At 35.6% G+C, this 23,986-nt stretch overlaps 8 protein-coding genes and 1 non-coding gene across 10 annotated transcripts; 5 read left to right on the plus strand and 4 right to left on the minus strand.

Moving 5' to 3' along the window:
- The first annotated feature begins 102 nt into the window (after positions 1-102).
- On the plus strand, positions 103-1,040 carry LOC106377415. The gene is made up of 2 exons (XM_013817647.3): positions 103-626; positions 705-1,040. The coding sequence occupies exons 1-2, from the start codon at positions 103-105 to the stop codon at positions 892-894; spliced, it is 714 nt and encodes a 237-aa protein (XP_013673101.1). The 3' UTR covers positions 895-1,040.
- A 913-nt stretch (positions 1,041-1,953) lies between these two features.
- LOC106375053 (ribose-phosphate pyrophosphokinase 4-like) lies at positions 1,954-3,619 on the plus strand. Its single transcript, XM_013814955.3, has 5 exons — positions 1,954-2,249; positions 2,661-2,976; positions 3,051-3,146; positions 3,230-3,298; positions 3,378-3,619. Exons 1-5 carry the CDS (start codon positions 2,059-2,061, stop codon positions 3,510-3,512), a joined length of 807 nt encoding a protein of 268 aa, XP_013670409.1. The 5' UTR covers positions 1,954-2,058; the 3' UTR covers positions 3,513-3,619.
- Positions 3,620-3,885: 266 nt separating this feature from the next.
- On the plus strand, positions 3,886-6,742 carry LOC106377416 (pentatricopeptide repeat-containing protein At2g42920, chloroplastic). 2 transcript variants are annotated; one of them, XR_007339642.1, is made up of 3 exons: positions 3,886-5,572; positions 5,665-5,733; positions 5,817-6,005. XR_007339642.1 is itself a non-coding variant. In XM_013817649.3 (2 exons), the coding sequence occupies exon 1, from the start codon at positions 3,911-3,913 to the stop codon at positions 5,570-5,572; it is 1,662 nt and encodes a 553-aa protein (XP_013673103.1). In that variant the 5' UTR covers positions 3,886-3,910; the 3' UTR covers positions 5,665-6,742. The 2 variants fall into 2 exon arrangements, 1 of the variants encoding a protein (XP_013673103.1); XM_013817649.3 differs by having other exon boundaries at positions 5,665-6,742.
- On the minus strand, positions 5,615-6,570 carry LOC106377420 (AT-hook motif nuclear-localized protein 16). Its single transcript, XM_013817657.3, has one exon. It carries the CDS (start codon positions 6,568-6,570, stop codon positions 5,788-5,790), a length of 783 nt encoding a protein of 260 aa, XP_013673111.1. The 3' UTR covers positions 5,615-5,787.
- A 380-nt stretch (positions 6,743-7,122) lies between the features above and the next one.
- LOC106377419 (probable receptor-like protein kinase At2g42960) lies at positions 7,123-10,451 on the minus strand. The gene is made up of 8 exons (XM_013817654.3): positions 9,876-10,451; positions 8,843-9,532; positions 8,663-8,767; positions 8,448-8,570; positions 8,197-8,367; positions 7,965-8,094; positions 7,682-7,891; positions 7,123-7,599 (listed from the first exon to the last, which is right to left on the minus strand). The coding sequence occupies exons 2-8, from the start codon at positions 9,484-9,486 to the stop codon at positions 7,495-7,497; spliced, it is 1,488 nt and encodes a 495-aa protein (XP_013673108.1). The 5' UTR covers positions 9,487-9,532; positions 9,876-10,451; the 3' UTR covers positions 7,123-7,494.
- Positions 10,452-10,999: 548 nt separating this feature from the next.
- On the minus strand, positions 11,000-14,543 carry LOC106377422 (aspartic proteinase nepenthesin-2-like). The gene has a single exon (XM_013817659.3). It carries the CDS (start codon positions 13,404-13,406, stop codon positions 11,838-11,840), a length of 1,569 nt encoding a protein of 522 aa, XP_013673113.2. The 5' UTR covers positions 13,407-14,543; the 3' UTR covers positions 11,000-11,837.
- TRNAR-ACG lies at positions 11,506-11,578 on the plus strand. Its single transcript has one exon. It is a non-coding gene; the product is annotated as a tRNA-Arg (tRNA).
- Positions 14,544-16,185: 1,642 nt separating the features above from the next.
- LOC106375054 (GDSL esterase/lipase At2g42990) lies at positions 16,186-17,561 on the plus strand. Its single transcript, XM_013814956.3, has 2 exons — positions 16,186-16,701; positions 16,792-17,561. Exons 1-2 carry the CDS (start codon positions 16,333-16,335, stop codon positions 17,473-17,475), a joined length of 1,053 nt encoding a protein of 350 aa, XP_013670410.2. The 5' UTR covers positions 16,186-16,332; the 3' UTR covers positions 17,476-17,561.
- Positions 17,562-17,797: 236 nt separating this feature from the next.
- On the minus strand, positions 17,798-21,014 carry LOC106375055 (transcription factor JUNGBRUNNEN 1). The gene is made up of 3 exons (XM_013814957.3): positions 20,768-21,014; positions 19,894-20,168; positions 17,798-18,284 (listed from the first exon to the last, which is right to left on the minus strand). Exons 1-3 carry the CDS (start codon positions 20,952-20,954, stop codon positions 17,907-17,909), a joined length of 840 nt encoding a protein of 279 aa, XP_013670411.1. The 5' UTR covers positions 20,955-21,014; the 3' UTR covers positions 17,798-17,906.
- Positions 21,015-23,986: the final 2,972 nt, after the last annotated feature.

Consider the following 23,986-nt stretch of genomic DNA (forward strand, 5'->3'; position numbering starts at 1 on the left):
CATTTTTAAGTTGTGTCACTACAACAAACTCGTTATAAGTTCTCTGTCTCAATTACTTTCCATTACAAAACCGTTACACCTCTCTCTCTCTCTATAGCTTCAATGGCGGATCAGACTCTTGTTCAACCTTTCCTAGCCAAACCCACCACCAAAGACTCAGGTTCAGGTATCTTTCTACGGATCTTCTCTGTACTTCTCGTGGGAGCAATCTCCTTGTGGGCAAACCACGAGGCGTCAAAAGGTTTCTCCATAACCATCATCAACGAAGCTAAAGAATCTCCTCCAGGGAAGAGATTCTCTCTTTTCTTCGAGTCTGATGATACCGCGGTGAGGCTCTTGCTCGAGACGAGCTTCTTCGTGGAGAGGTTTCTCTACGACGGTGTTCCTCGTCGTCTCCGGAAGCCTGTAAACCACGTCACCGTACGGTTCAATGGAAACAGAAGCGATAAGTTCTCGGTTGCTTCTAACGCAAGTAATGGAGAGTATGTGATCGGTTTAAGCTCATCTCTAATGAAAACAAGTGAGTTTCGTGACGCCGTGGAAGCAGCATTGCGACGATCTATGGTTAAGGTTTGGCTATGGGGAGACAACGACGAGTCAGGGGCTTCGCCGGAGCTTGTAGCCGGGTTAGTGGAGTATTTAGCCGTACGTCGTCGTTTTGATGAGTATTATTGGAAGGATAAGGAGTATGTGAATGTGGCTAGGTGGTTGGATTACTGTGAAAGACGTAGCGAGGGTTACATCAGACGGTTGAACCATGGGATGAGACTTGGGTGGGATGATCAGACGGTGGATCTCGCTTCGAATGGTGCGTGTGGTTCACGTCAGGATGCGTTGCGTGAGCTAAAAAAGGTGAAGATGACAATGGATTTGATGATTGAGACACGAACATGATTGGTTCTCGTGCTGTCTTGTTGGAGCACACATGGCTCCACGTGTAATTAAATGATTCAGTGTATATAATTCAACCATTTTTTTGTGTGGAAATGATTTCTTTATTTTCTCGGATAAATAAAGGATTTATAAGTTTGGTTTGTTAATTATCAGAGTCCAGTTTTGGTGACTGGATACTTTTGATTTACTATTTTGCTAAAATGGGCCAAGGCCTTGTCCAGCAAAAAAAATACTTTTTAGAGTTTCTTTTTAAACGTTAATTTATTTATTACTGAAATTATAAAATTATTATATTAATATTCTAATTGATAATTTTATCAATCTTATTATTTGATGGTTATGTTTTGACCATATTAAATTGTTTTACTAAGAAAAAATTACTTATATAGATTATATTTATTAAGATACAATCAATTATTTAATTATTGTTTTTGATTAACGGTTACAATCAATTATTTAACTATATCTACTAAATCATATTTTTAGATTTAAACCTTTTAATGGGAATAAAAATGTCATGGTTGGAGATGCATTAGTGCAAAAAATGTCAATAAATTATTAACTACTACATCATTGGTTTCCATCAACACTATCACAATCACACAAGTCTAATTTTAAATGGCAGAATAAGTTACTTCCACATTCAAACTAATCAAATTATAATTTGAAACTGCTATATAATCAATTTTTAAGCAGCATGAACAATGTCAAAACTTGGATTTTATTTCCTTGTTACTTAATAAGTTACCCAAATTCTTCGGTTCATATATTCTTCCTACACCAATTTATAAGTTAGAATCATCAATTCTCTAGTCAACTTTCTTTCTTTTTCAAATGTATCAACAAAATAAAATAACTTTCCCCCTAAGTGTGGTTCATGCCCGTTTAACAAGTTCTACTGTATCCTATTGAAACACTAATGAACGTTTTTTTACTTATAAATACAAGTGATAAAAATGAAGCAACAAACAAAAATAATGAAATTATATGAAAATAAAGGTTTTACTGATTTTTTTTTTTTAATTTGGTAAGTCAAGTGGCGTATTACCTGGATACATTGGACCAACAAAAAAAGATATCTTGGACCCTTAAAGCTTAAACCCTTTTTTGGTGTGTATCAGATTCCGTAACAAAAAGACATTCAGGCTCTTCTTCTTCTCCTCAATGTCTGAAAACGCAGCCACCAACAACAACAACAACAACATAATGGAGAAGAACCAGATTGTTAAAGAAGCCATCGTGTCTGAACTCCAGAAGAAGAAAGTTCATCTCTTTTACTGCTTAGAGTGTGAAGAACTCGCTCGCAACATCGCCGCCGAATCTGACCACATCACTCTCCAATCCATCAACTGGAGGTAATAAAAGTCTCCCTCTTTCACCCCATTCAATAAAGTTCATAGCTTTCTCTGACCTTAGATTAAGTAAAAATCATAACTTTATGTGAAAATTTGATTCACTCTGCCAAAAAATCGTAACTTTATTGTGTTGAAAGGCTTTATGTATTCAAAAAATTCATAACTTTATGTGAAATTTTGAATCACTGCCAAAAAAACATAACTTTATGTAAAATTTTGAATCACTCTGCCAAAAAAAACGTAACTTTATGTGAAATTTTGAATCACTCTGCCAAAAATCATAACTTTATGTGAAATTTTGAAACACTCTACCAAAAAAATCATAACTTTATTGTGTGGAGAGGCTTTATATATTCAAAGCCTTCATCTTTGGGGTTGAGTTTGTTCATTGGTCTGATGTTTTGGTTTCAGGAGCTTTGCTGATGGATTCCCAAATCTGTTTATCAACAACGCACACCAAATCAGAGGCCAACACGTGGCGTTCCTTGCCTCCTTCAGCTCTCCTGCTGTTATCTTCGAGCAGATCTCAGTCATCTACTTGCTCCCTCGCTTGTTCGTCGCTTCCTTCACTTTGGTGCTGCCTTTCTTCCCCACCGGCTCATTTGAGAGGATGGAGGAGGAAGGTGATGTGGCAACTGCTTTCACCATGGCTAGGATTGTCTCTAACATCCCCATTTCGCGTGGTGGTCCGACTAGTGTAGTCATCTATGACATTCACGCTCTTCAGGTATGATGGTTTAGCCTGTTAGTGACTGATAGTAGTTGTCTGGTGACGTGTAATAATGTTTCTTGTGTGTGCAGGAAAGGTTTTACTTTGCTGATCAGGTGCTACCTTTGTTTGAGACTGGGATCCCTTTGCTGACGAAGCGTCTTCAGCAGATTCCTGAGACTGAGAAAGTTAGTTTCATTAGCTGAGATGATGAATGATGAAAGTTAGAAAAGTTTTGATTTTGATTCCTTTTTTGTTTGTTTGTTTGCAGGTCATAGTTGCGTTTCCGGATGATGGAGCTTGGAAGCGTTTCCACAAGCTGTTGGATCAGTACCCCACGGTTTGTATGCTCTGATGTTTTTTTTATCAGTCTTCAAGCTTGATAGTGAGTGAGACTTAAAGTTGAATCAATGATTCAGGTGGTGTGCACAAAGGTTCGTGAAGGTGATAAGAGAATAGTTAGGCTGAAGGAAGGTAACCCTGCTGGTTGCCACGTTGTTATTGTGGATGATCTTGTGCAGTCTGGTGGTACACTCATTGAGTGCCAGGTATAGTCATGAACTGTTAAGTTTACAATAACTAGGTTTTTCTAAAAGTTTTTCGATAATGAATTAAAAGTAATAATAAAAGATGAAATTTATCAAAAATTTAAATTGTTATTTTTTTCTGTTGAAAAGCTTACAATTTAAAAATTATAAATAAAATATATTAGCTGACAAAAAAATAAAAATAAAATACATTAAATAGTGAATGTAAAAAAAAAATTAAATAGTTTTAAAAAATTAAAATTATTGACTTCTTGTTGAGTCAATCAAGTTTTGCAACAAAATTGTTGACTGTAAAGTTCTTTAAAAATGAGACAAGCACACGTGTGAGGTTACTTGTTACACACGTGTGTAATCTCTTTTAAAAGGATAAGTTTTTTTCTCTCCACAAAGTTCCCACCTTTAAAATGATTCCAACCATCTTACGCTACTCCGGCGCGACAGCGCCGGCGATTCCGTCAACACCTTCCATCTCCGGCTCCTCCTCTTACCTCCGATTGATAGACACACAATGCACCACGATGAGAGAACTCAAGCAAATCCACGCCAACCTCATCAAAACCGGATTAATCTCCGACACCCTCGCCGCGAGCCGCGTCCTCGCCTTCTCCTGCGCCGCCACGTCACCAGACATCAGCCACGCTTACCTTCTCTTCACAAGGATCAACCCCAAGAACCAATTCGTGTGGAACACTATCATCCGCGCCTTCTCCAAGAGCTCGTTTCCCGAGAAGGCGATTTCGCTTCTCGTCGAAATGTTGTCGTGTTCTGATTCCGTGAAGCCGGAGAGATTGACTTACCCTTCGGTGTTCAAGGCCTACGCGAATCTCGGGAAGGCACGTGACGGGAGGGGATTGCACGGGAGGGTTATTAAAGAAGGGCTTAAAGATGACGCCTTTATACGGAACACGGTGTTGCATATGTACGCGACGTGTGGGTGTTTTTATGAAGCTTGGAGGGTTTTCGAGGGGATGGTGGAGTTCGATGTCGTCGCTTGGAACTCGATGATCATGGGTTTAGCTAGATTCGGGTTGGTTGATGACGCGCGGAAGCTGTTCGATGAAATGCCGCAGAGGAGTGAGGTTTCTTGGAATTCGATGATTAGCGGGTTTGTGAGGAACGGTAGGTTTAAGGATGCGTTGGAGGTGTTTGGAGAGATGCAGGAGAGAGGTGTGAGGCCTGATGGGTTTACGATGGTGAGTCTGTTGAATGCTTGTGGTTGCCTTGGGGGAAGTGAGCAAGGGAGATGGGTACATGAGTATATAGTGAAGAATGGGTTTTGGTTGAATGGTGTAGTTGTTACTGCGCTTATAGATATGTACTGTAAGTCCGGTTGTGTTGAGGATGGTTTGAAGGTGTTTGAGGAGGCTCATGAGAAGCAGTTATCGTGTTGGAACTCGATGATTCTTGGTTTAGCTAATAATGGGTACGTGGAAAGAGCTATTGATTTGTTCTTGGAGTTAGAGCGTTCTGGGTTGGAGCCAGATTCGGTTAGCTTCATTGGTGTTTTAACAGCTTGTGCTCACTCCGGGAAAGTCGATAAAGCTGGCGAGTTTTTCAGATTGATGGGAGAGACGTATTTTATTGAGCCGTCGGTTAAACACTACACTTGCATGGTTAACGTGCTGGGTGGAGCGGGGCTGCTAGAGGAAGCAGAAGCGATGATAAAGAACATGCCGGTGGAAGAAGACGCTATTATATGGACTTCTTTGCTTTCTGCGTGCAGGAGAAACGGTAACGTTGAGATGGCTGAGCGAGCAGCGAAACGTTTGAAGATGCTGGATCCAGACGAAACTTGTGGTTATGTGCTCATGTCTAATGCTTATGCTTCGTATGGGCTGTTCGAAGAGGCGGTTGAGCAGAGGGTTTTGATGAAGGAAAGACAAATGGAGAAGGAAATAGGGTGCAGTTCGATTGAAGTAGATTTCGAAGTTCATGAGTTTGTTTCTTGCGGGAAAAGACACCCTAAATCCTCAGAGATTTACAGTTTACTTGGTGTTTTGAACTGGGACGCCTCTGCGTTAAACTCAGAAGTTGGCAAACAACTTTTGTCATTAAAAGATACTTAGGTAATGGTTATTACTGATTTACCATAATGCAATCAGTTATCATTTAGATAATCATTATGTTTTTATAAGTTTTTTCTTTTTTACTGTTGCAGGTATAAACTACAGAGGAAGATTACTCTCTGTTCTTTCACCAAACTCATGGTTTGATCTTTGATTCCAAGGTAAATTAACTATATGGTACGTTGATATGATGAACCATGGAGATAGGGTTATGATTAAGGTTTGGACATGGCACGCTGCGCAGCCCCCCAGGAGTAGATATCAGAGCCCGAGTTTCCATTAGTGAGCAGGTTCTGAGGCAGTCCATGAATGTCATCTAAGGGACGGGATCTTCCGTTCTGGTAGTATTGCTGGTTGTGCATAGAAGCAGCTTCATCATCATCCAGAGGAAGACGATCAAACACAGCGTTCATGAAAGACGCAGCCATGAGAACAACAGGACCAGATGCGATCAGCCCACCAACCACTCCTCCACCAACAACCTGTCCTTGAGGGCCGGCTAAGTAAATGGTCAAACCAGTGATCCCAAGCGGTGCCGGTGGAGGCAAGATTGATCCAAGCAACGAGAGGATCTCGAAACGTCCGTGTAACGTCACAATACCTCCTGATGAAGCTGGCTGCCTTAACGTCACATTGTTGACGCAGCCGTTGGCACTTAGTATGCAGAGACCTCTCTGTTTCCTTCTTGCGTAATCCGATAAAGTCTCGCAGATGTCATTACCTGAGCTGATCTCAACGGCGTGAGCTCTGAGGGAATTGGGACTGTCGTGAGTGACAATGATTGGTGGTTTGGGTTTGTTCTTGGAGCCAGCTGGTCTACCTCGTGGCCTCTTAGCCATCTCTCCTTCGATTGATGAAACTGGTTGGACCGCTTTGGGTAATGCTTTCATGTTATTGTTGTTGTTAGTGCCTCTCTCTGGTACTGCTTCATGGTTCCTCAATGGGAGTAGTGACTTGGATCCTACAGAGGTTGGAGTCAAAGCTGCACCTCCAGCCATTGTTTTATCAAATTTCAACTGAGATTTTGTGAGGAGTTTATGGGTGTTAAGTAAGGAGATTATGGTGAATTATTATATGGTAGAGACACCAAAAGAATGATTGTGAAGAGTAGGAGATTGTTAAGTTGTCATCAAAATTGTGATTAATAATTAACAAATTAAGTTTCTGGCAGCCTACTTCTAAACAGATGATTCATGACAATTGTCTTCTTGAACAGAGCAATAATGTTTTTAACTATTTACAACCTACTTTGATAGGGTATGCAGAGTTTATAGATATTTTTCTCTGTAGCTTCAACTTGGGCCACGTGAGAGGAACGTGTCAAAGAGTCAATTTCAACTTTTTATAATGATTATTGATGAAAGTGAGAATCATAAAAGCAATACGACAAAGAAGACGCAACATTTGACAGAATAATAATGCAACAAAAGCTAAGTGGTCTCTGTGGACGTTAGACTAAAACTAGTATTGTATTGAGGGCTTAAAGTAAGCTAGCCACTAATCTTGAACTTAGTTTTGTCACTTTGCTCTGTCTCGGCCTGCGTCATCAGTCCATACAAAATCTATGAATTGATAGTTTTATGTTTATCTCTCTTGCTCGCTTACGTCACGGTTCTCATCACAGAAACATTTGAACACATGTCTTTTGACTGACAAAAAGATCCGTACAAACAAGACATGAATACTTTTATCAAACAAAACAACAAAACGCCTCCAGAGATTGCAGCAACTACACACTCGACAGGCTCCTTTTTGATCATTATCAGAGAGGGTTTAATTTAATCATTGCCATCTCTCCACAAGCACCAAACGTTATGTCGATCATTCAATCACTTATGCTAAGGAGACACAGAGCATTTCAAGACTTGAAGAAGCTTCTTTAGAACCGAGTGTAATAGCTATTTCTTATCCACAAAGTCTTCTCAGGCTTTTGTAATGTGAGTCTCTATGCCACTAGGAGAAAGAGATCCATCTTTAGTCTCAACAATCTCTATGCTTGCGGTTCTACTCTTTCTGTTCCTCCTCTCCTGACAACACATGAAGATATTGTTTGATTATTACAAATGCGGAAACATATAAACTATTTGTTGCATCTTTGGATCATCATACCTGTCCAAAAGGGTGTTCTTCGGATTCAAGCATCCGCACAACTTGACTCATCCTAGGACGTTTCTCTGCTTCAGGATCAACACATCTTAGAGAAACCAAAAGTGCACGTTTCAGAGCACTCTTACTCGGTCTAGGTTCAAGTCTTGGATCAACAACTTCTTCAGCTCTTCTTGTTCCAACCATCATCTTCAGCCATTCAACCAGATTCACCTGCCAATACACAGACTCAAATCAATATCTTTTACAAAAACAACAAAAGCAAAACCAATTATGTAAGCCTAACCTCATTAGCAGGACGTCCATAATCAACCGGATCTCGTCCAGTTACAGCTTCAAGAAGCAAAACACCAAAGCTATATATATCACTCTTTTCATTTAACAACCCTGAGTTAGCATATTCTGGCGCTACATATCTGAAAAAAATAATCAAAAAATAAAGCAATGATTTCTTCTGTAAGGACATTAATAATTAACCATTATGGCCTCAATAGAGTACAAAGCTTTTTGGACATTACCCAAAGGTTCCCATGACTCTGGTAGTGATGTGACTCTCACCAGAGTCCAAGAGCTTGGCTAACCCAAAGTCAGAGAGCTTTGCATTAAACTCATCATCAATTAATATATTGCTTGCTTTTATATCTCTATGGACCACTTTTGGTTCTATTGCTTCATGTAAGTAAGCAAGCCTGTAAAGTTGTACAAAATTGCAGACCACTTTAATTAAGCAAATTCAATAAAAAGGTTATACAGATTCAAAACCACTTACGCTTGTGCAGTACCGACAAGGATCTTCATCCGTGCCTCCCAAGTGAGGGTTCCATGTTGCCTCATAGCTCCATGTAACCATTGCTCTAAGTTACCACTATTCACATACTCATAAACAAGCATCCTGCGTTCATCATCATCATCATCATCATCATTATAATACAGTAAGATCAATAGAAGTACCTTTCATAATGGTAAAAGACAAGTGAGACTTACCGATGAACTCCCTCTATGCAATATCCTAAAAGCCTAACGAGATTCTTGTGTCGTACATGACCAATAGCCTCAACTTCTACCCTGAACTCCTTCTCAGCTTGCCCTCTACAGGCCAAAATAGAGAATGAGATTATGAAAAAAAAGAAGCATAGGATTCATAAGCATTTTTCATTCACTTACAGATTGTTAAAAAGCTTCTTCACAGCAACCTCAGTACCATTAGCGAGTTTACCCTTATAAACAACTCCATAACCACCCTCTCCAATCACATTCTCAGCAGAGAAACGGTCCGTGGCAAGCTCAAGATCCCTAAGAGTAAACCAATGTCCCCAACCAAGATGAGATATCTCCGGTAAACCAACCAAAGGAGACGCTGTCACAAGCCCTCCTCCATACTGTCTCCCAACGCTTCCAAAGCCAGCTTCATCACCGGAATGAGAACTACAAGCTCTCTCATGGTGATTATTCACAGAGCTACAATGACTTAAAGTATCATTATCACTAGACTTGGTTCTCGCCAAGTGAGACATCATCGTTGACTTGTTGTCATTCATTGCTATATATAAACTCTCAGGCTGAGGATTGCTGTGGCTCTGAAACCCTGCCGCCCTGTCGACTCTTATGTCTTTAGACACGTGTGGTATTTGGCTGAAAGGTCTTCTAGACTTGCGGCGGAACGTGATCCAGAGAGATAAGATGCAGAGGATCATCACCATGAACACTCCAACTACTAAACAGACCCATACCCATAACTTCAAACCCTTCAGACCAAAAAATGATATCTTCTTGGACATCTCAGCGTTTAAGGAACTCTCAGATGCCATCTCCCACTTGCCAAAACAGTCTTTTTTTGCTTCTCTTACAAGTTCACTGTAATAACAACCAAGACAACAGATTTAAACACTTTCATACATCATAATAAAGACTATCAGACTCTCACACTTTTACAGAAACAGTTGATAAAAATGCAAACTTTCATGGTAAGTTCATTAATTGAATTTGCGGCATATCAACAAACATGTTATGGGCATGACGTGTCCCCACCAAAGATGGGAGCTTTTTTAAACCAGAGAAAAAGCATCACTTAAGTTTGAAGCAAGAGACAAATTTGCAGAGAATCAAACAGATAATGTTATCAAATAAAAACATTCAGGTTAAAAAAAAAAAGAAACTTTTTTTTCTCAAGAAACAAAGAAGAGAGAATAAACCTTACCTTAGAATGTGGGGTTTCTCTTTTGAGTTAAACAATGGCAGTAACAACAAAAAGGCTCCATTTTTATTTCCCTTTTTGAAGCAAAACAGAGAGAAAGGGAAGTAAACAGAGCAAAATCCAAAAGAAAAAAACAGAGTATGTCAAAGAAGTGTATATATAAAATAAACAGAGTAATGGGTTTAATGGAGAAAAAAAAGTTTGGTGAATAAGGTTGGTGGGTCTGTAGTAAAGCTGGAGAGAAAGCTTTGTTTGCAATGGAGGAAACAAGAGAGAGAGTGTAGTGTGAGCAGTGAAGGTGAAGGAAAGATACTGGACTTGTCAACTGTGACATTTATAGCTGGTTGAAATATATTAACAAAAAAGATATTTTTACAATTCTGAAATAATCATTTAAAAATTCATAGAGATAGGGGGCAAAACACAGAAGAGGGAATTCCCAAACACAGGCTTTGGAATTTTAAGGTCAAATATTATTCTCACTCTTCAATATGTCTACCTGTTTTTTCTTCCTTTCACATTTCAATTTTGGATTCTATCTATGTATGTTCAATATTATTATTACTTTGTTTTCTTAAAAAAAATTATACTTTTTATTTCAATAATGTTTCAGAAAATAGTTACTTTACTAAAGTGTAATATGAACACGTATTTTAGGAAATTATATTGTGATGGAATATATTTTATTTATGGGGAATGTTACAACTCATAAGTAAAGAAACCAATGTGCCTTTCTTGGAGATCATGAATCCATGAGCAGTGGTAATAGATTAAAGGAAAAGCCTGTGATGGAGGCTTTATTTGAAGCATAACTTTTGGATAAAGTTTATATTTCTCCTTTGCCAAATTAAAATAAATCTTATCACCTTTTTAAATGATTATATAATTATTTTAAAAAGGATGTTTGTGATATGGTGACTTACCGTTAGATCCTAAGTATTATTTTAAAAGTTGCACTTGCATTGTGGTCGAGGTCTCATTGGTCGATGGTGGGTGGGGTTTACAGGCAATGGCCAGGTTATTTGCAGAGGAAGAATGGCCGGTTTCCTGAGAGTATTGTTGTTGCCGCCATGTGATCATGCACGTTCTCTTCACGTGTCTTACACCTCCTTTGTGTTAGATTCTTGCTCAGTATTATTCTCCCAAGTTTTGTGATTCATAATGATCTATTGCATTACTTGTGACTTTCTTAAGGGATTGTGATGGAAAGTGAAAAGACAATGATTACTTGATCAATTAAAAATACATTCAACATATAGTTTTCCCATGTGTGCAACTTATGCTATTATTGATCCTCATTTGTTAACATTCTTCCCCAACCATTGGTGATATACATAATGAATTCATATGGGTTGTTGTAAGTTGACAAGTGTCATTTGAATTTGATCAGAAAATCAAAATACTCCAAATCTAATATAAGATAAGAAGACAACTCTCTTCAGCCATTCTAAATAGTTGATCAACTGAATCATTTGTCTTCATTTCTGTCCTAGTTGTTGGAATTTGACATACAAAAAAATGTGCTGAACGAGACAGTTATGTACTGATTGTGTATTGATCTTCACTGTGGCAAATATGTAAGTGATGTTACATTGGAGATAAATTCTTAGTAACAATGCATTATCACAAATATGACTCCATGGCCCAATGGATAAGGCGCTGGTCTACGAAACCAGAGATTCTGGGTTCGATCCCCAGTGGAGTCGGTTTAATTTAATTTTTTATACTATAAAATGCATATACTATAATCAACAAAACTATATAAAGCAGCAGGATTTGCTTGTAATCGCACATGAAAATAAAGTCTTGGTTCTACTTTAATGTGTTACTTTGTTATTTGAATATGAATGAAATACAATAGGATCTTTGTTATTTGAATATGAATGAAATACAATAGGATCTTCATATGTTACCTTTGTGTACAGTTTCTTTATGTGTATTAGATCAATCCACAAGAACTTAGGTTTATAAATCTGCACATTTTGTGGGTGCAAAACCTAACCTAGACCTCTTTGTATCATATAGTATATGAAAATTCTGTTGCTGGTAGTTCCCAATGATCGACATGGCAGATTCAGCAGTTCCTCGTATCGCCAAGCAAACCACTTCCTCACTCAACCAAATGAAGACATTCTCTGCAGGGAAGTTCCAAACTGCTCCATCTGCGAAAGCAATCCCGAGCTCAGGCAGCTCCATGTTGCTCTCCTCTACACCAGACACGTTGAAGCAAGGATCTAGGATCGGGAAGTCTTCAAACACATGGTACTTCTCTTTCACCTTCTCTGTAATCTTGTTCTTGATGATCATGTATGCTGGCTCGGCGAAGTAGCTTAAGGTTGTACCTGAATCAATGATGGTTCCACCAGCTCCATCTGATGAGATGTTCCATGTTTCTTCAGGTATGTCAAGAGCTTGGCCATTGACTAGAATGGATTTGATTTGTAGATAGTAAAACGTCTCAACGGAAGTTTCCTTGTTGTGCACGAAAGATGTGAAGTTCAGATTAGGGTTGTTTAGCAAACCCTTGTCTTCTCCGAAGGTTAACTTGCTGCTCACGTTAGTGTCGCTGTTTCTGTCTACAAGGCAGTAAGAAAAGGAGTGACCGTAGAGAGACTGAAGCTGAGAAGAAAAAGAAAGTGGTCCTCTTCCTAACCCTAGCAGACCTGAAGCACCGTTGAAGAGACCTCTGTTCCAATGTCCACACCCAAACATCATGTCTTCCACCTTGTACTCTGAGCTTCCTCCTTTAGCATCCGTGAGGTTAACTGTGAATGTCTCAACCGCGAAGTCTCCAGTTGTGTTTGATCTGTCTCCATACCAGTAGAAATAAGGGCAGGATTGGTTACTTGACTCACACGGTACTGAAGGGTCAGGCGATGAGATGAGGCTGCATCTAGGGTCTTTGCATGTTATGTTCTTGAATGAAGAAGACGTATCCGGGTCATAAAATGGACCGTGTTGGTGGAAACAGTCGTGGCAAGGAAGGCATTGGAGCCAGTTTAGGTCACTTCCTGTGTCAAGAATCAGTGAGAAGTGTTTTGGTGGTGTCCCCACAAGCACGTCCATGAAGTATTCACCAGAACCAAGCGTCATACCGGACTCAAGTGTCGCTACAAGCTGCCCTGGTGAAGCCTCTGGAGCAATAACCGATGTTATCGTCTTCTTGGTCTTTTTGTGTGTCTGGTTCTTTGCTTTCTTAGCTCTTGCATGAAGCGTCTGGATTCTTGTGAGGTCTTGTATTTTGAGATCGACAACTGAATGTGTTGTTCTCGTTGATTCTTGTTTAATCTCCCGGCGCCGTAGCTGAAACTTCATGGATTCTTTGGGATGATCCTTGGCAGGATCATGTTCAGTGGAGGAGAAGCCACAATTGTTGCTTGTGGAAGAAGAAACGTGCATAGAATCTTGGAAGCTAAAACCGGAAAGGGATGATGAGTTATGATCATGTTTCCCTGAAAGAGTTCTACCGTCGCCATAAAATGACGTGACGGTAAAAATAATCAGGCAAAGAACTATACTTAGTTTGATTGACATTAAGCTGCTGAGATTATGAATAAAACCATTAAAGATCAAAGATATAGAAAAAGTGAGGGTCAGAGAGAGAGAGATCTCCAGCAACTATGGAGCTCGGAATGATATAGAAAGGCTTAGTAATATCTAGGGGGAGACCTATGAGTTATAGCCTCGAAGAGGAGGTAACATGAAAGAAAGCAAGGGAAGTAAAAAATTTGGTGGAAGTCAAAGAAATTAAAATTAATTAGGTATAATAAAGTAAATAGTCAATCCGATATATCCTACGTACCAAAAGGTAAGATAAAAATTGCGGAAAATAGTTTAGCAATCGAGTTAAGGAGAATATTATAGGTGGTCTTTCAGTAAGACCGGTTCAAATAAATGGAATTTTAAACCCATTTTTTCAATATTGGGTTTTTTTCTTTGAATTACTAACTTCTATGTTTACAAATCTTTGATATTTACAATTCAGAGGTCAATTTTTCATCACAAATATTATGTTGCGAGTGATCGATATTGTTGTTGATGATGTGATCAACAAGATTTATATGAGAATCATTCAACACAAAGCGGACAAATATAATTTTATTGATAACAGAGAGACTATAATAATATTTTTTTGTATTTGCAATACTTTTATTTTTATAGAAAAATATTTAATTGTTGAAATCTTGTTTACTAATCTACATAATGTAAAATGTACAACAAAGAATCGAAAGTAGTACACACAATGGTTTTCAAGTTCGGTAATGCTTTTGATTTTTAATGCCTTAGGAAGCTCACATTTAGTTGAAGTTGTATAGTTTTAGATTTGACTCGATTCTATGGTGTATATTAGATCAAAGTCACATCCACAATGCGACTTGCTAATATGAGAAAATATTTAATAAGATCTCTCTTTTGAGATCAAATAGAGTATCATACTTTAATTGACTGTAGAAGAGTCTTTCTAAGTGTCTTTGACCATGACTAACGAAATGTAAACATTCATTCAAATTCTTTATTCTAATAAACAAAATGTTGAGCCTATGTTGGAAATGCACCAAATCTTTTGAAAACTCGAAAACAAAAAAAGTCATACTTTTCCTTGCAACACTATTCGTGTACTGTAAACAATATACAGTGTAGATATATAATGAAAATGTTAATAATGAACAAATTATCTACTAATTATATAAGATTGCGGGAGACCATATTTTATCTGCTTATTTAGTAGACGACTTAGTTAGTGCTAACCTTTTTATTATTTATATTTGATTTTTTTTAAAGTACGTAGTGTTAGAATCCAATTAGTTTTTACTTGCATATATATATTGATGTGGAATACTATTTTATATCAACCTGATACAACTATACAAGTTTAGTAAATAAAGCAAAAGATCCGAATTTGACTTTGAGAGAGTTGTGTTTTAGTGTAACGTGTTCCTAACCAGACTGTGATGAACCAACAGATTAACATTCAATCAGTCCACACCAAACACATTCATTTCTAAGTGTGCACGTAATTCCAATATATTTCCATGCTTATCGCTGAAATCTACCTTTCGTAGTCTCAAAATGGTACGTGTGTGTTTGATAAGTATTTTCATCTTAAACAAAAAAAAAAACAGTGTTATCGGTGTGTAATAGCATAGCCGATTTGTTTGACATTAAACAATGGCAAATAGTAGCCACATTTTTTCCCTAATGTGAAAGCATTATGAATGGATTATGGCCTTATGTGTATGCATGAAATCTATTGGGAACAAACCGAACAAACAGACAAAACAGTCTGCAAGATACATGGCTTAGCTTTCAACGAAGATATAGTAAAGACTCCATTTTACTCGTAGTGTTTGATACGTTGTTCAGAAATTTAGAAGACCTTAAACTCTAATCTTGACAATGAAAGCTAATTGTATACAGCTACCTGAAACTTTTGATAAATGAAAATGACGAAAACATGAAGCTATATGATATGAGTGTTAGGAATCATCATGCGGGTCACGGGGGTCGGACGAAACTATAATTGTGGAGGTGCAACCACCGGAACTACATTATTGTAATTGTAATAATTATAAGAGGACAACATATCTTCTACATGTGCCGTTTCATTTATCACCTCACCATCCACTTTTCTCACCCTTGTCTATCTCCAAAATTTAATATCCCATTTTAGACCGACCAGTAGTTCCACACTATTTCTACTCTCTTTCTTTTGTTACCTTCTCCATATTCCCTTATTTGTGTTTCTTAATCTACCTATGGTATAACATAACTCCCACCTTCACAAATACATTACTGCATTTATTTGACAATGTTCGAATTAGATACATAAGATCAAGGAGTAAAAATTGTTTTTGTCTATTATTCATTTTGCAAGCTTTTCTTTTTGACTAGTATATTACCGTCTCACTAGTCACTACTAGAATTCAACCTAATTTGGTGTCTTGTAATTAGGATTGTAAAAGAATGGTGTGTTATTTTCTTACCAATATAAATGTATTATCTAATTTTTTATATATGCATGGCTGTTTTAGGTAGATAACTGTTAATGAGCGCAGTGAGCATGCACTCATGACTCATTTTATCATACACCTACCAAACTTCTAATTCAATAAATACTTCCAACTCTGTCTCTGTTTTCTTTCTTTCTTTTTGGTTCTTTAATCAAAGATATAGAGTTAAGCAACGCATACTGAACTATAATAAAAAAAAAAAGAATATTCACATAATGACAATTTTTTAAATCTTCCGTTCTTAATTAAAAAAAAAAACTCTATTTGATTCTATATATACCACCGAATCGAACAACTTATAGTACACAGAAATTAACCCAACCTATATATATATAAGAATTCGTACATATATCTATTTAACAATAGTTATATTAGATAGTAAATATAATGTGTATATATTGAATGAAATTCATAGGTAGCATCGCCGTCTAACTAAGCAACTTGTTGGTATGGCAGAACATTATTTGTCACCATCAATACTATGCATTATGTTGACCGCTCTTGTCTCCCTCGCCGGAGCAAAAGTCCCGGCGATCATTGTCTTCGGCGACTCTTCCGTAGACTCCGGCAATAACAACTTCATACAAACCATGGCCAGAGCCAACTTCGAACCTTATGGCCGCGACTTCCCCGGTGGCCGCCCCACCGGCCGTTTTTGCAACGGCCGTCTCTCCTCCGATTTCACCTCCGAGGCTTACGGTCTTAAACCGACTGTCCCGGCCTATCTTGATCCCTCCTACAATATCTCCGATTTCGCCACCGGAGTTTGCTTCGCCTCCGCCGGCACCGGTTATGATAATTCCACCGCTGGTGTGCTAGTAAGTCCACATTGCACTTCAAACGACCTAGTATCGTTTTTTCTTGCGTGACAAGAAACACGAAAATGATTAACTTGTTTTATCTTTTAGGGCGTGATTCCGTTATGGAAAGAAGTCGAGTACTACAAGGAATACCAACACAAACTTACCGCATATCTCGGCCGCCGAAAAGCAGCAAACATCATCAGAGAGTCGCTGTACCTAGTCAGCATAGGAACCAACGACTTCTTAGAGAATTATTACACATTACCGGACAGGAGATCTCAGTTCAGCATCAGTCAGTACCAAGACTTCCTCATAGGGATCGCCGAGGTGTTTCTAAAGGATCTTTACAAACTTGGTGCTCGGAAAATGTCTTTCACCGGAATATCTCCTATGGGATGTCTTCCACTAGAAAGAGTGGCGAATCTTGACGACCCTTTCAGCTGTGCTACGAATTACAACGACTTGGCGGTCGATTTTAACGGGAGGTTGAGGAGATTAGTGAGGAAGCTGAATCAAGAACTCAGTGGAATGAAGATATATTTTGCTAATCCTTATGATATCATTTGGGATATTGTTACAAAACCATCACGTTACGGTCTAGAGGTGTCTAGTTCTGCGTGTTGTGGAACTGGATTGTTCGAGATGGGGTTTCTTTGCGGCCAGGACAATCCGTTAACTTGCAGTGATGCAAATAAGTTCGTCTTCTGGGACGCTTTTCATCCGACCGAGAGGACTAATCAGATTGTGTCTGATTACTTCTTTAAACATCTCAAGAATCTCTTTCATTGATCCTTATTAATCTAGCTTCATTTTCAAATATTAGAGAATGGTTTTTTTGCCCAATATAATAAAAGCTCAACAGAATCAAAAGACAAGACTAACTATATGAACATGACCTGAAAACATATCTGATATAAACAAAACGAAATTGCAAAACAATTGTTGGACAATATTGACTCAATGAGTAACGAATAGTCTGTTTCATTCGCCTATAACCCTCAAAATACTAGTGGTTAATATGCATATATCATTCGTCCCCAAATGATTAAGAGATATGTTTAGTAATTAACTAATTATTTTAAGCCTCATGAATATGATCCTAAATGTGTAGTTCTCAAGGAGTAATCTCATACGTATATTATTATTTTATAAAACAAAAAACAATGGTTTTGCTTTATCCTTTATACATAGGCACATAGCTCCCAAAAGGCAAATTATTCTTAGTGTTTAGTGTTGCCATCTATAACAGACCTAAGTTCATCCCAACTTGCTGAGTCCCCGATGAAATCTCCACCGTTGATGTTCTCGAAACTCAGGAGGCTGTTATCATGACAAGTATACGTCGGTTGGTTGAAACCAAACCTAGTAAGTTGGTTCCAGTAAGGATTCTGCGTTGGTGACTGAAGCTGTAGATGTGGCTCGTGTAGCTTGTGTGACAAGGAATCTACAACGCGGTGGCTGGTGTGATCGGAGTCTAAGCTGCTTGTCTTAGAACACGAATCGGCTAAGGTAATAACCGGTTTACGGTTTGATTGTACGATGGTTGGGTTTCTCTGGTGTGTTACTCGTTTGAAGATTCTGCATAGTGTCCAGACCTCCTGCAAGAAAACAAGACGGACTTGTTAATTGTTTTTTTTTTACCTAAGGAAAATTTGAATTTAATTTTGATTGTGTGATACTTTTCTATATTATGGTTTTAAGTTTTATAAAGATAACCATAATTTTCTAGTGTCGTCATTGATTCAGTCAATATTTAACTAATTAAGATAATCCAATTTGACACACAAAAGCTACTTGAATGTCTTTTGGTTCAAAGAAAAAATATAAGTAGTAGTTTTAAACTAATGGATGTTTTCTAGTAATTATATTTTGTTGAATGAAAACTAAATATCTAATTTTAATGGATGATACATTATATTCTACTAGGTTAAGATCCGCGCCTTGCGCGAGATGAACATTATATATAAAACTTATTTTATGTATTAAATATTTTTACATATTATGAAATAATAAATATATATTGAATAATTAAAAGTCAGTAACTATTAAATATATAATTAAATTGGTGTGAACATATAAATCAATTTTATTAATCCAAATTTCTTTTTTAATATTTGATAGGATATGTAATTAAATTTAAATGATACTAACATACATAGTATATTTTAGTATATTTTTAATATTAATATCTATTAAATAATGATTTCTACTCATATAGTTTTTTTGATCATTTGTATCTTTTATAGAAAACATTTAAATTACTGATAACAAAATTTTCATTGTGGGATTAATAGTTTTAATAATTTATAATTTTTAAAAAATAAGTTGTCAATGTTCGTTCAAAACTTTTACCAAAAAAATATTCAAAGTAAATTTTGAAACTAAAAGATTTATGTATTTTATATGGTTTATAGTTTAATTTAAAACGATATATATATTAATCTTAATAATTAATTAAATTATACTTTTTACTTATATAATTTTGTAATCATTTGAAAGTGAGACTTTTAACAGTTTTAGTAATTTATAGTCGTTTTTCAAAATTCAAAATATAACATATACAGAAAAATCTAATTTTTTTATTATATGGTTATTGCGGTTGTTTAATTTATTTAATAGTTTAAAATTAAACAAATATGATAGAAGATACACTAATTTTTATCAAATCTTTATTATTCAAAATCATTAATTTCCATATATACTTTAACCATATTAGGCAATTCCATAAATTTTATTTTTAAGAAAATAATGAAGTATATTAATAATGAATTTATTGTTAGTTTAATAAAAAGCTTATTTTATAATTAGATGGACCAACATATTTCTCTAATAATTCTAAGAATCATTCTAGTGATGACATGTGGCTACAAAAAGAAATTGTAATGCTTCTCAAATAATATATAGGGGATTGTAAAATAATAAAGAAATCTTAGTCTGGAGCCCTGTCTAGTTTTAACTTTCTCGCAAAAGCTTGGTCCCATTTTCAGGAAAAAAATAAATATGTGATCAATGCTCGTATGGAAATGTGCATTTGTGACTGACTTTTTAAAGCATTTAACACCACGAATACAAGAAAATTGTCTCACTAGAAATGGGCAAGATGGTTTAGCCTGATGCATACTTTTCTTGGTTAAACAAAACCGGTTTGTTTGTTTATAAGAAAATTAACAGAAAGCCTCATATATGTTTAAAAGTAATTGAACTCACTGCTTGTTGAACTGGCGAGTCGGTTTTTGTGGTGGAGGGGAGGCGGAATTCATGCATCATCCAATCGGTTTTAGTCCCTTTACCGGCTGAACCAAGATAGTAAACCAGAGATTTCTTTAGACCGACACAGTCAAGACTGGAGTAAACCGGTTTGTCAATACCGGTGGCTTTCCAGAAACCTGAACTGGTGACTCGGTTTGGCCTAACGCTATTTCTGTATTTTCTGCCTCTCATGCAGAAGAAGTACCATTCCTTTTCCCCGACGCTGCTCACTCCTAATAAAATTTACAGTAAATATTTATATTAATTGGTTTTATGAAAAAAATATGTTAAAAAGGAAACTAAAAACCTCTTGGCATAGAAAAAAACATTGATTCCAGATAAAGGCACCTAATAGGGTATATATGCATATTATAAAGACATGCATTTTATTCATATGATTGATCCCGTGCATATTTTTAATATACGACAGCATAGTTTTAAAAAAAACTGACCGCCAGATTGATTTTTAAACAAATATATATATATATATATATAGTGTTCAACTGAGTACTACTAAAATAGGTGTTCAATTCAGATTTTGGTTTTTGAAGTGTTCAAACCAAATAGATGTTTCGCTGGTTTGGATTGGTAAAGTTTAGATTCGATTATTAACCAGAATATTTTGACTTCATAAGAAAATTCATCTTAATCAGATGTCTCTCTTTTTTGTTTAGATGGTGTTTAGATATTGACAAAGAAACTGATATTTATTTTCAGGTGGAATTTTTGGTATCGTTTTGATCCTTCTGGGGGTCATATTTAAGAGCCCTAATTAGTAATTAATACTAACTGTTTTGAGAAAGATATGAGAAAAAGGAATACAAAAACTTACTCGGAAGATCCCAAGGATCGTACTTATAGATATCGACCTGTTTAATAAGCTCGAGTTTGATGGGTTTGTTCTCTACTTTTCTTCGAAGATAATACTCTAAAAGTTCTTCGTCCGTAGGATGAAATCTGAATCCAGGAAGTGTTGTTTCATCTTCGTCTTGATGATCCTTACTACCTTCACCACTCATCTTCGCTACATCGATATCTTTATATCACCCAGTCAAGTTTCTCTGAATATTAACATCTCTGTATATATATAGGTAAATGTCTATCAATTTCATGATAATTTTTATGCCGTTTCTTTGTTGCTGGGTCAATGACGAATGACTTTGACTATTATTAGACACATAATATCTTAATGAAAATATCTTAATGAAAGCCCATACCAATTTAATAGCATTTACTATTCCCTCTGTTCATTATAGATCTATTTTTTAGAAAAAAAATACTTTTACAAGGTAGTTAACATATTCTCTTAGTTAGATTTTTATTTTTATTTGAATTTAAATTGGACTTCTGTTTAAAGTAACTAGATTTGTGATCATTTTTGTTATATTTTAAATAAAACTATAAAGATTCTACTTCTAAAAAACTGTAAATATTTGATCACATTGGTCTTTTCTTTTATATGCTATGAGTTAGATTTATTTTCTATATTTATGAGAATTTGATAAAGAAAATATAATATTTTCAATATATAGTTTATTATAGTTAGTTTAAATGCTAAGGTTTATATTTTTGACAGCTACCAACATTTCAACCAAAAATTTATATATTTGTATTTATATTACAATTCATACTTTTTGTTCATGATTTAAAAATTTTATTTTATAAAATTTTGGTGAAGAAAATTTAAAAAACGTTTATGCAATAATTCAAAACTTTTGAGTGTTATATACATATATATTATTAAAAATATAACATGTAAAATATATTTTTGAACTTACGTCGAGCCTCCAAAAACCTTCGAACGGCACTGGGAACGAGTATTATATAACTCAACCAAGTATTCATTTTACATTAGTGTTCGATGCTAGCGTCTTTGGTTAACCACAAGATAAAGCCGCTCAGAAACGTTCTAGTATGATACATGCTATTAACACTATGGTTGGAAGATACTTTCATTGTACCTATGTTTTTTGTTCGAATAAATTTAATATTCTTTTTTTTTTGGTAAACAATTTTTAATATTCTTTCATAAAAAAGTTATTTGACTGACAGTTCTTTTTTTACAAAATAATGAAACCTGATTTATCTATTGGTCTTTGTGATTAAACAATATATTTTCTTTTAATTGCGACAACTTTTTACAATAATGATCCTTAACAATTTCCAAACCTAATTAAAGTTTGTGATAATTTTCGAAATTTCTTATTAGGCATTTTCAGAACTAAAACTCATATGTTATACTAAAAGATGTCTCTCAAAAAGCATACAAAGTCTTAAAATCATTTTTAATTCAATGACGAAAATATATAATGAGTGTATGTAGTATTTTATAGCTTAGATATCGGTGTCCTTTAGCAGAGCCGGGCTTGAGCAGAGTCTCACGAAACATCCGTGTAGGGCCCCCACCTAATGGGGCCCCCATTTCCAACTTTTCACTTTGTAGATATGTAATGTTAATATATTAATTTTATATGCAAAGTCCAACTAAAATACAAAGTTTTGGTTTGTACTTCTTTTTTTTAAAATACATAAAATTTTAGGATTATGCACAACTATTAAGAAGCTTGTCTTCTATCTTACAAATATCATTAAAATATAAATTAAAATTTTTTAACTAATCACAAAATAGATTACAAAATATCATTGGTTACACATTTTTTAAAAAGTTAAAAAATACTTTGGTATATGAAAACATCATCTATTTTGAAACATGAAAAACTCCGTAAAACATCATCTATTTAGAAACGAAGGGAGTATAAGTTATTAACATTAGCGCAAGTAACTTACGGTAAGTTATTCGAATTTCTGTACTTTATTTTTATTTAAATAATTGTAAATATTATAATAAATTTAAATAAGTAAAAAACATCATTTTTAACTCAATAGAAGAAACTTACAAGAGATAGTCTTTTCAAATTCTCCTCTTCTCTTTACTCTGTAAAAGCAAACAAGTTCCTAAGAAAACCAGAGATTTTTTTTTGTTCTATAGTTTTTTCGATGTTGCTTTTTATTATCAAAGCTATGATAAGTTCATCTTTATTTCTTTTGTTTCGAATAGAGCCCCGAAAATCTCAGGTCCGACCCTGTCCTTTAGTAAGAAGAAAAGTCCAAGAAAATGGAAAACAAAGATCATTGATTGCAACTAATATATATATATATACAGTATATTATTGCCGGCAAAAAAGAAAATCTATGCATGATGTAATATTTTCAAAATTCAAACATGTCGTTACACATAGCTGCTACGAATATACACAGTAATTATATTAAATTATCAATAAACTAGTTCTATATACTTATATAGGTAAATTCACGTGGTTTGACCATATAATAGATTTCCAAAATATTGAAAATATTTAAAATGGTAATAATATTCTCATAATTAAGAACCAGAAGATAACTTTTAAACATGCCTCCACAGGTTTGACCGAAAAAAAAAAATGCCTCCACAGTGGACTATTTTGATAGCCGAGGAGCCAAACACAAACGTCGATGGTAGACCAAATCTATTAACAATAACCATTCTCATATCATATCCCCTTCAACTGCATTCTAAAGTGTTAGTTACAACACACTTACACTTAGTTAAAGGAAACTACATTTTGTTACAATTCAGAATATTTAATAGTTATTTTGTGGACATTAACCATACGATTCTTTTGTAGAACTTTCAATCCAAACAAGATAACAAAAATAAGTACTAGTGCAATAAACAATGAACGTTTAACCGCCCAATTCAATTTCCTATGTTTAAAACCCAAGGTTATTAATATCACCGCCCCAAATAACACATAGTAAAATAGTTTATCACATAATTTTTGCCACGTACACCCGATGTTTTTAATGATTATTACGTTTGTATTTTCTACCTACGCTATTTATTAGTCATAACTAAATAACTCTTTAGACCTAAAAAAACTAAATAACTCAATGGTAGTTCAGAAACTGGTAGAACATATATGTAGTAGAGCATGCATGGCGTAAAGATGACGTATACATGGTCTCATTTTTCATCATTAGCTTACGAGTACGTAAAATAGTCCAAAATGCA

The sequence above is a fragment of the Brassica napus genome, chromosome A5, assembly GCF_020379485.1.
Source record: "Brassica napus cultivar Da-Ae chromosome A5, Da-Ae, whole genome shotgun sequence".
Classification (NCBI taxonomy): Eukaryota; Viridiplantae; Streptophyta; class Magnoliopsida; order Brassicales; family Brassicaceae; genus Brassica; species Brassica napus.

Coding starts and splice junctions, on each gene's coding strand:
- LOC106375054 (XM_013814956.3), top strand. CDS start 16,333: ATGGCAGAACATTATTTGTCACCATCAATACTATGCATTATGTTGACC. Junction 16,702..16,791: donor ATTCCACCGCTGGTGTGCTA/GTAAGTCCACAT, acceptor TTTATCTTTTAG/GGCGTGATTCCGTTATGGAA.
- LOC106377420 (XM_013817657.3), bottom strand. CDS start 6,570: ATGGCTGGAGGTGCAGCTTTGACTCCAACCTCTGTAGGATCCAAGTCA.
- LOC106377422 (XM_013817659.3), bottom strand. CDS start 13,406: ATGTCAATCAAACTAAGTATAGTTCTTTGCCTGATTATTTTTACCGTC.
- LOC106377416 (XM_013817649.3), top strand. CDS start 3,911: ATGATTCCAACCATCTTACGCTACTCCGGCGCGACAGCGCCGGCGATT.
- LOC106375053 (XM_013814955.3), top strand. CDS start 2,059: ATGTCTGAAAACGCAGCCACCAACAACAACAACAACAACATAATGGAG. Junction 2,250..2,660: donor CTCCAATCCATCAACTGGAG/GTAATAAAAGTC, acceptor TTTTGGTTTCAG/GAGCTTTGCTGATGGATTCC. Junction 3,299..3,377: donor TGTTGGATCAGTACCCCACG/GTTTGTATGCTC, acceptor TCAATGATTCAG/GTGGTGTGCACAAAGGTTCG.
- LOC106375055 (XM_013814957.3), bottom strand. CDS start 20,954: ATGAGTGGTGAAGGTAGTAAGGATCATCAAGACGAAGATGAAACAACA. Junction 20,169..20,767: donor CGATCCTTGGGATCTTCCGA/GTAAGTTTTTGT, acceptor AAATTTTATTAG/GAGTGAGCAGCGTCGGGGAA. Junction 18,285..19,893: donor ACTCGCCAGTTCAACAAGCA/GTGAGTTCAATT, acceptor GTTTTCTTGCAG/GAGGTCTGGACACTATGCAG.
- LOC106377415 (XM_013817647.3), top strand. CDS start 103: ATGGCGGATCAGACTCTTGTTCAACCTTTCCTAGCCAAACCCACCACC. Junction 627..704: donor TCGCCGGAGCTTGTAGCCGG/GTTAGTGGAGTA, acceptor GAATGTGGCTAG/GTGGTTGGATTACTGTGAAA.
- LOC106377419 (XM_013817654.3), bottom strand. CDS start 9,486: ATGGCATCTGAGAGTTCCTTAAACGCTGAGATGTCCAAGAAGATATCA. Junction 8,768..8,842: donor AAGAAGCTTTTTAACAATCT/GTAAGTGAATGA, acceptor TTTGGCCTGTAG/AGGGCAAGCTGAGAAGGAGT. Junction 8,368..8,447: donor CTTGTCGGTACTGCACAAGC/GTAAGTGGTTTT, acceptor ACAACTTTACAG/GCTTGCTTACTTACATGAAG.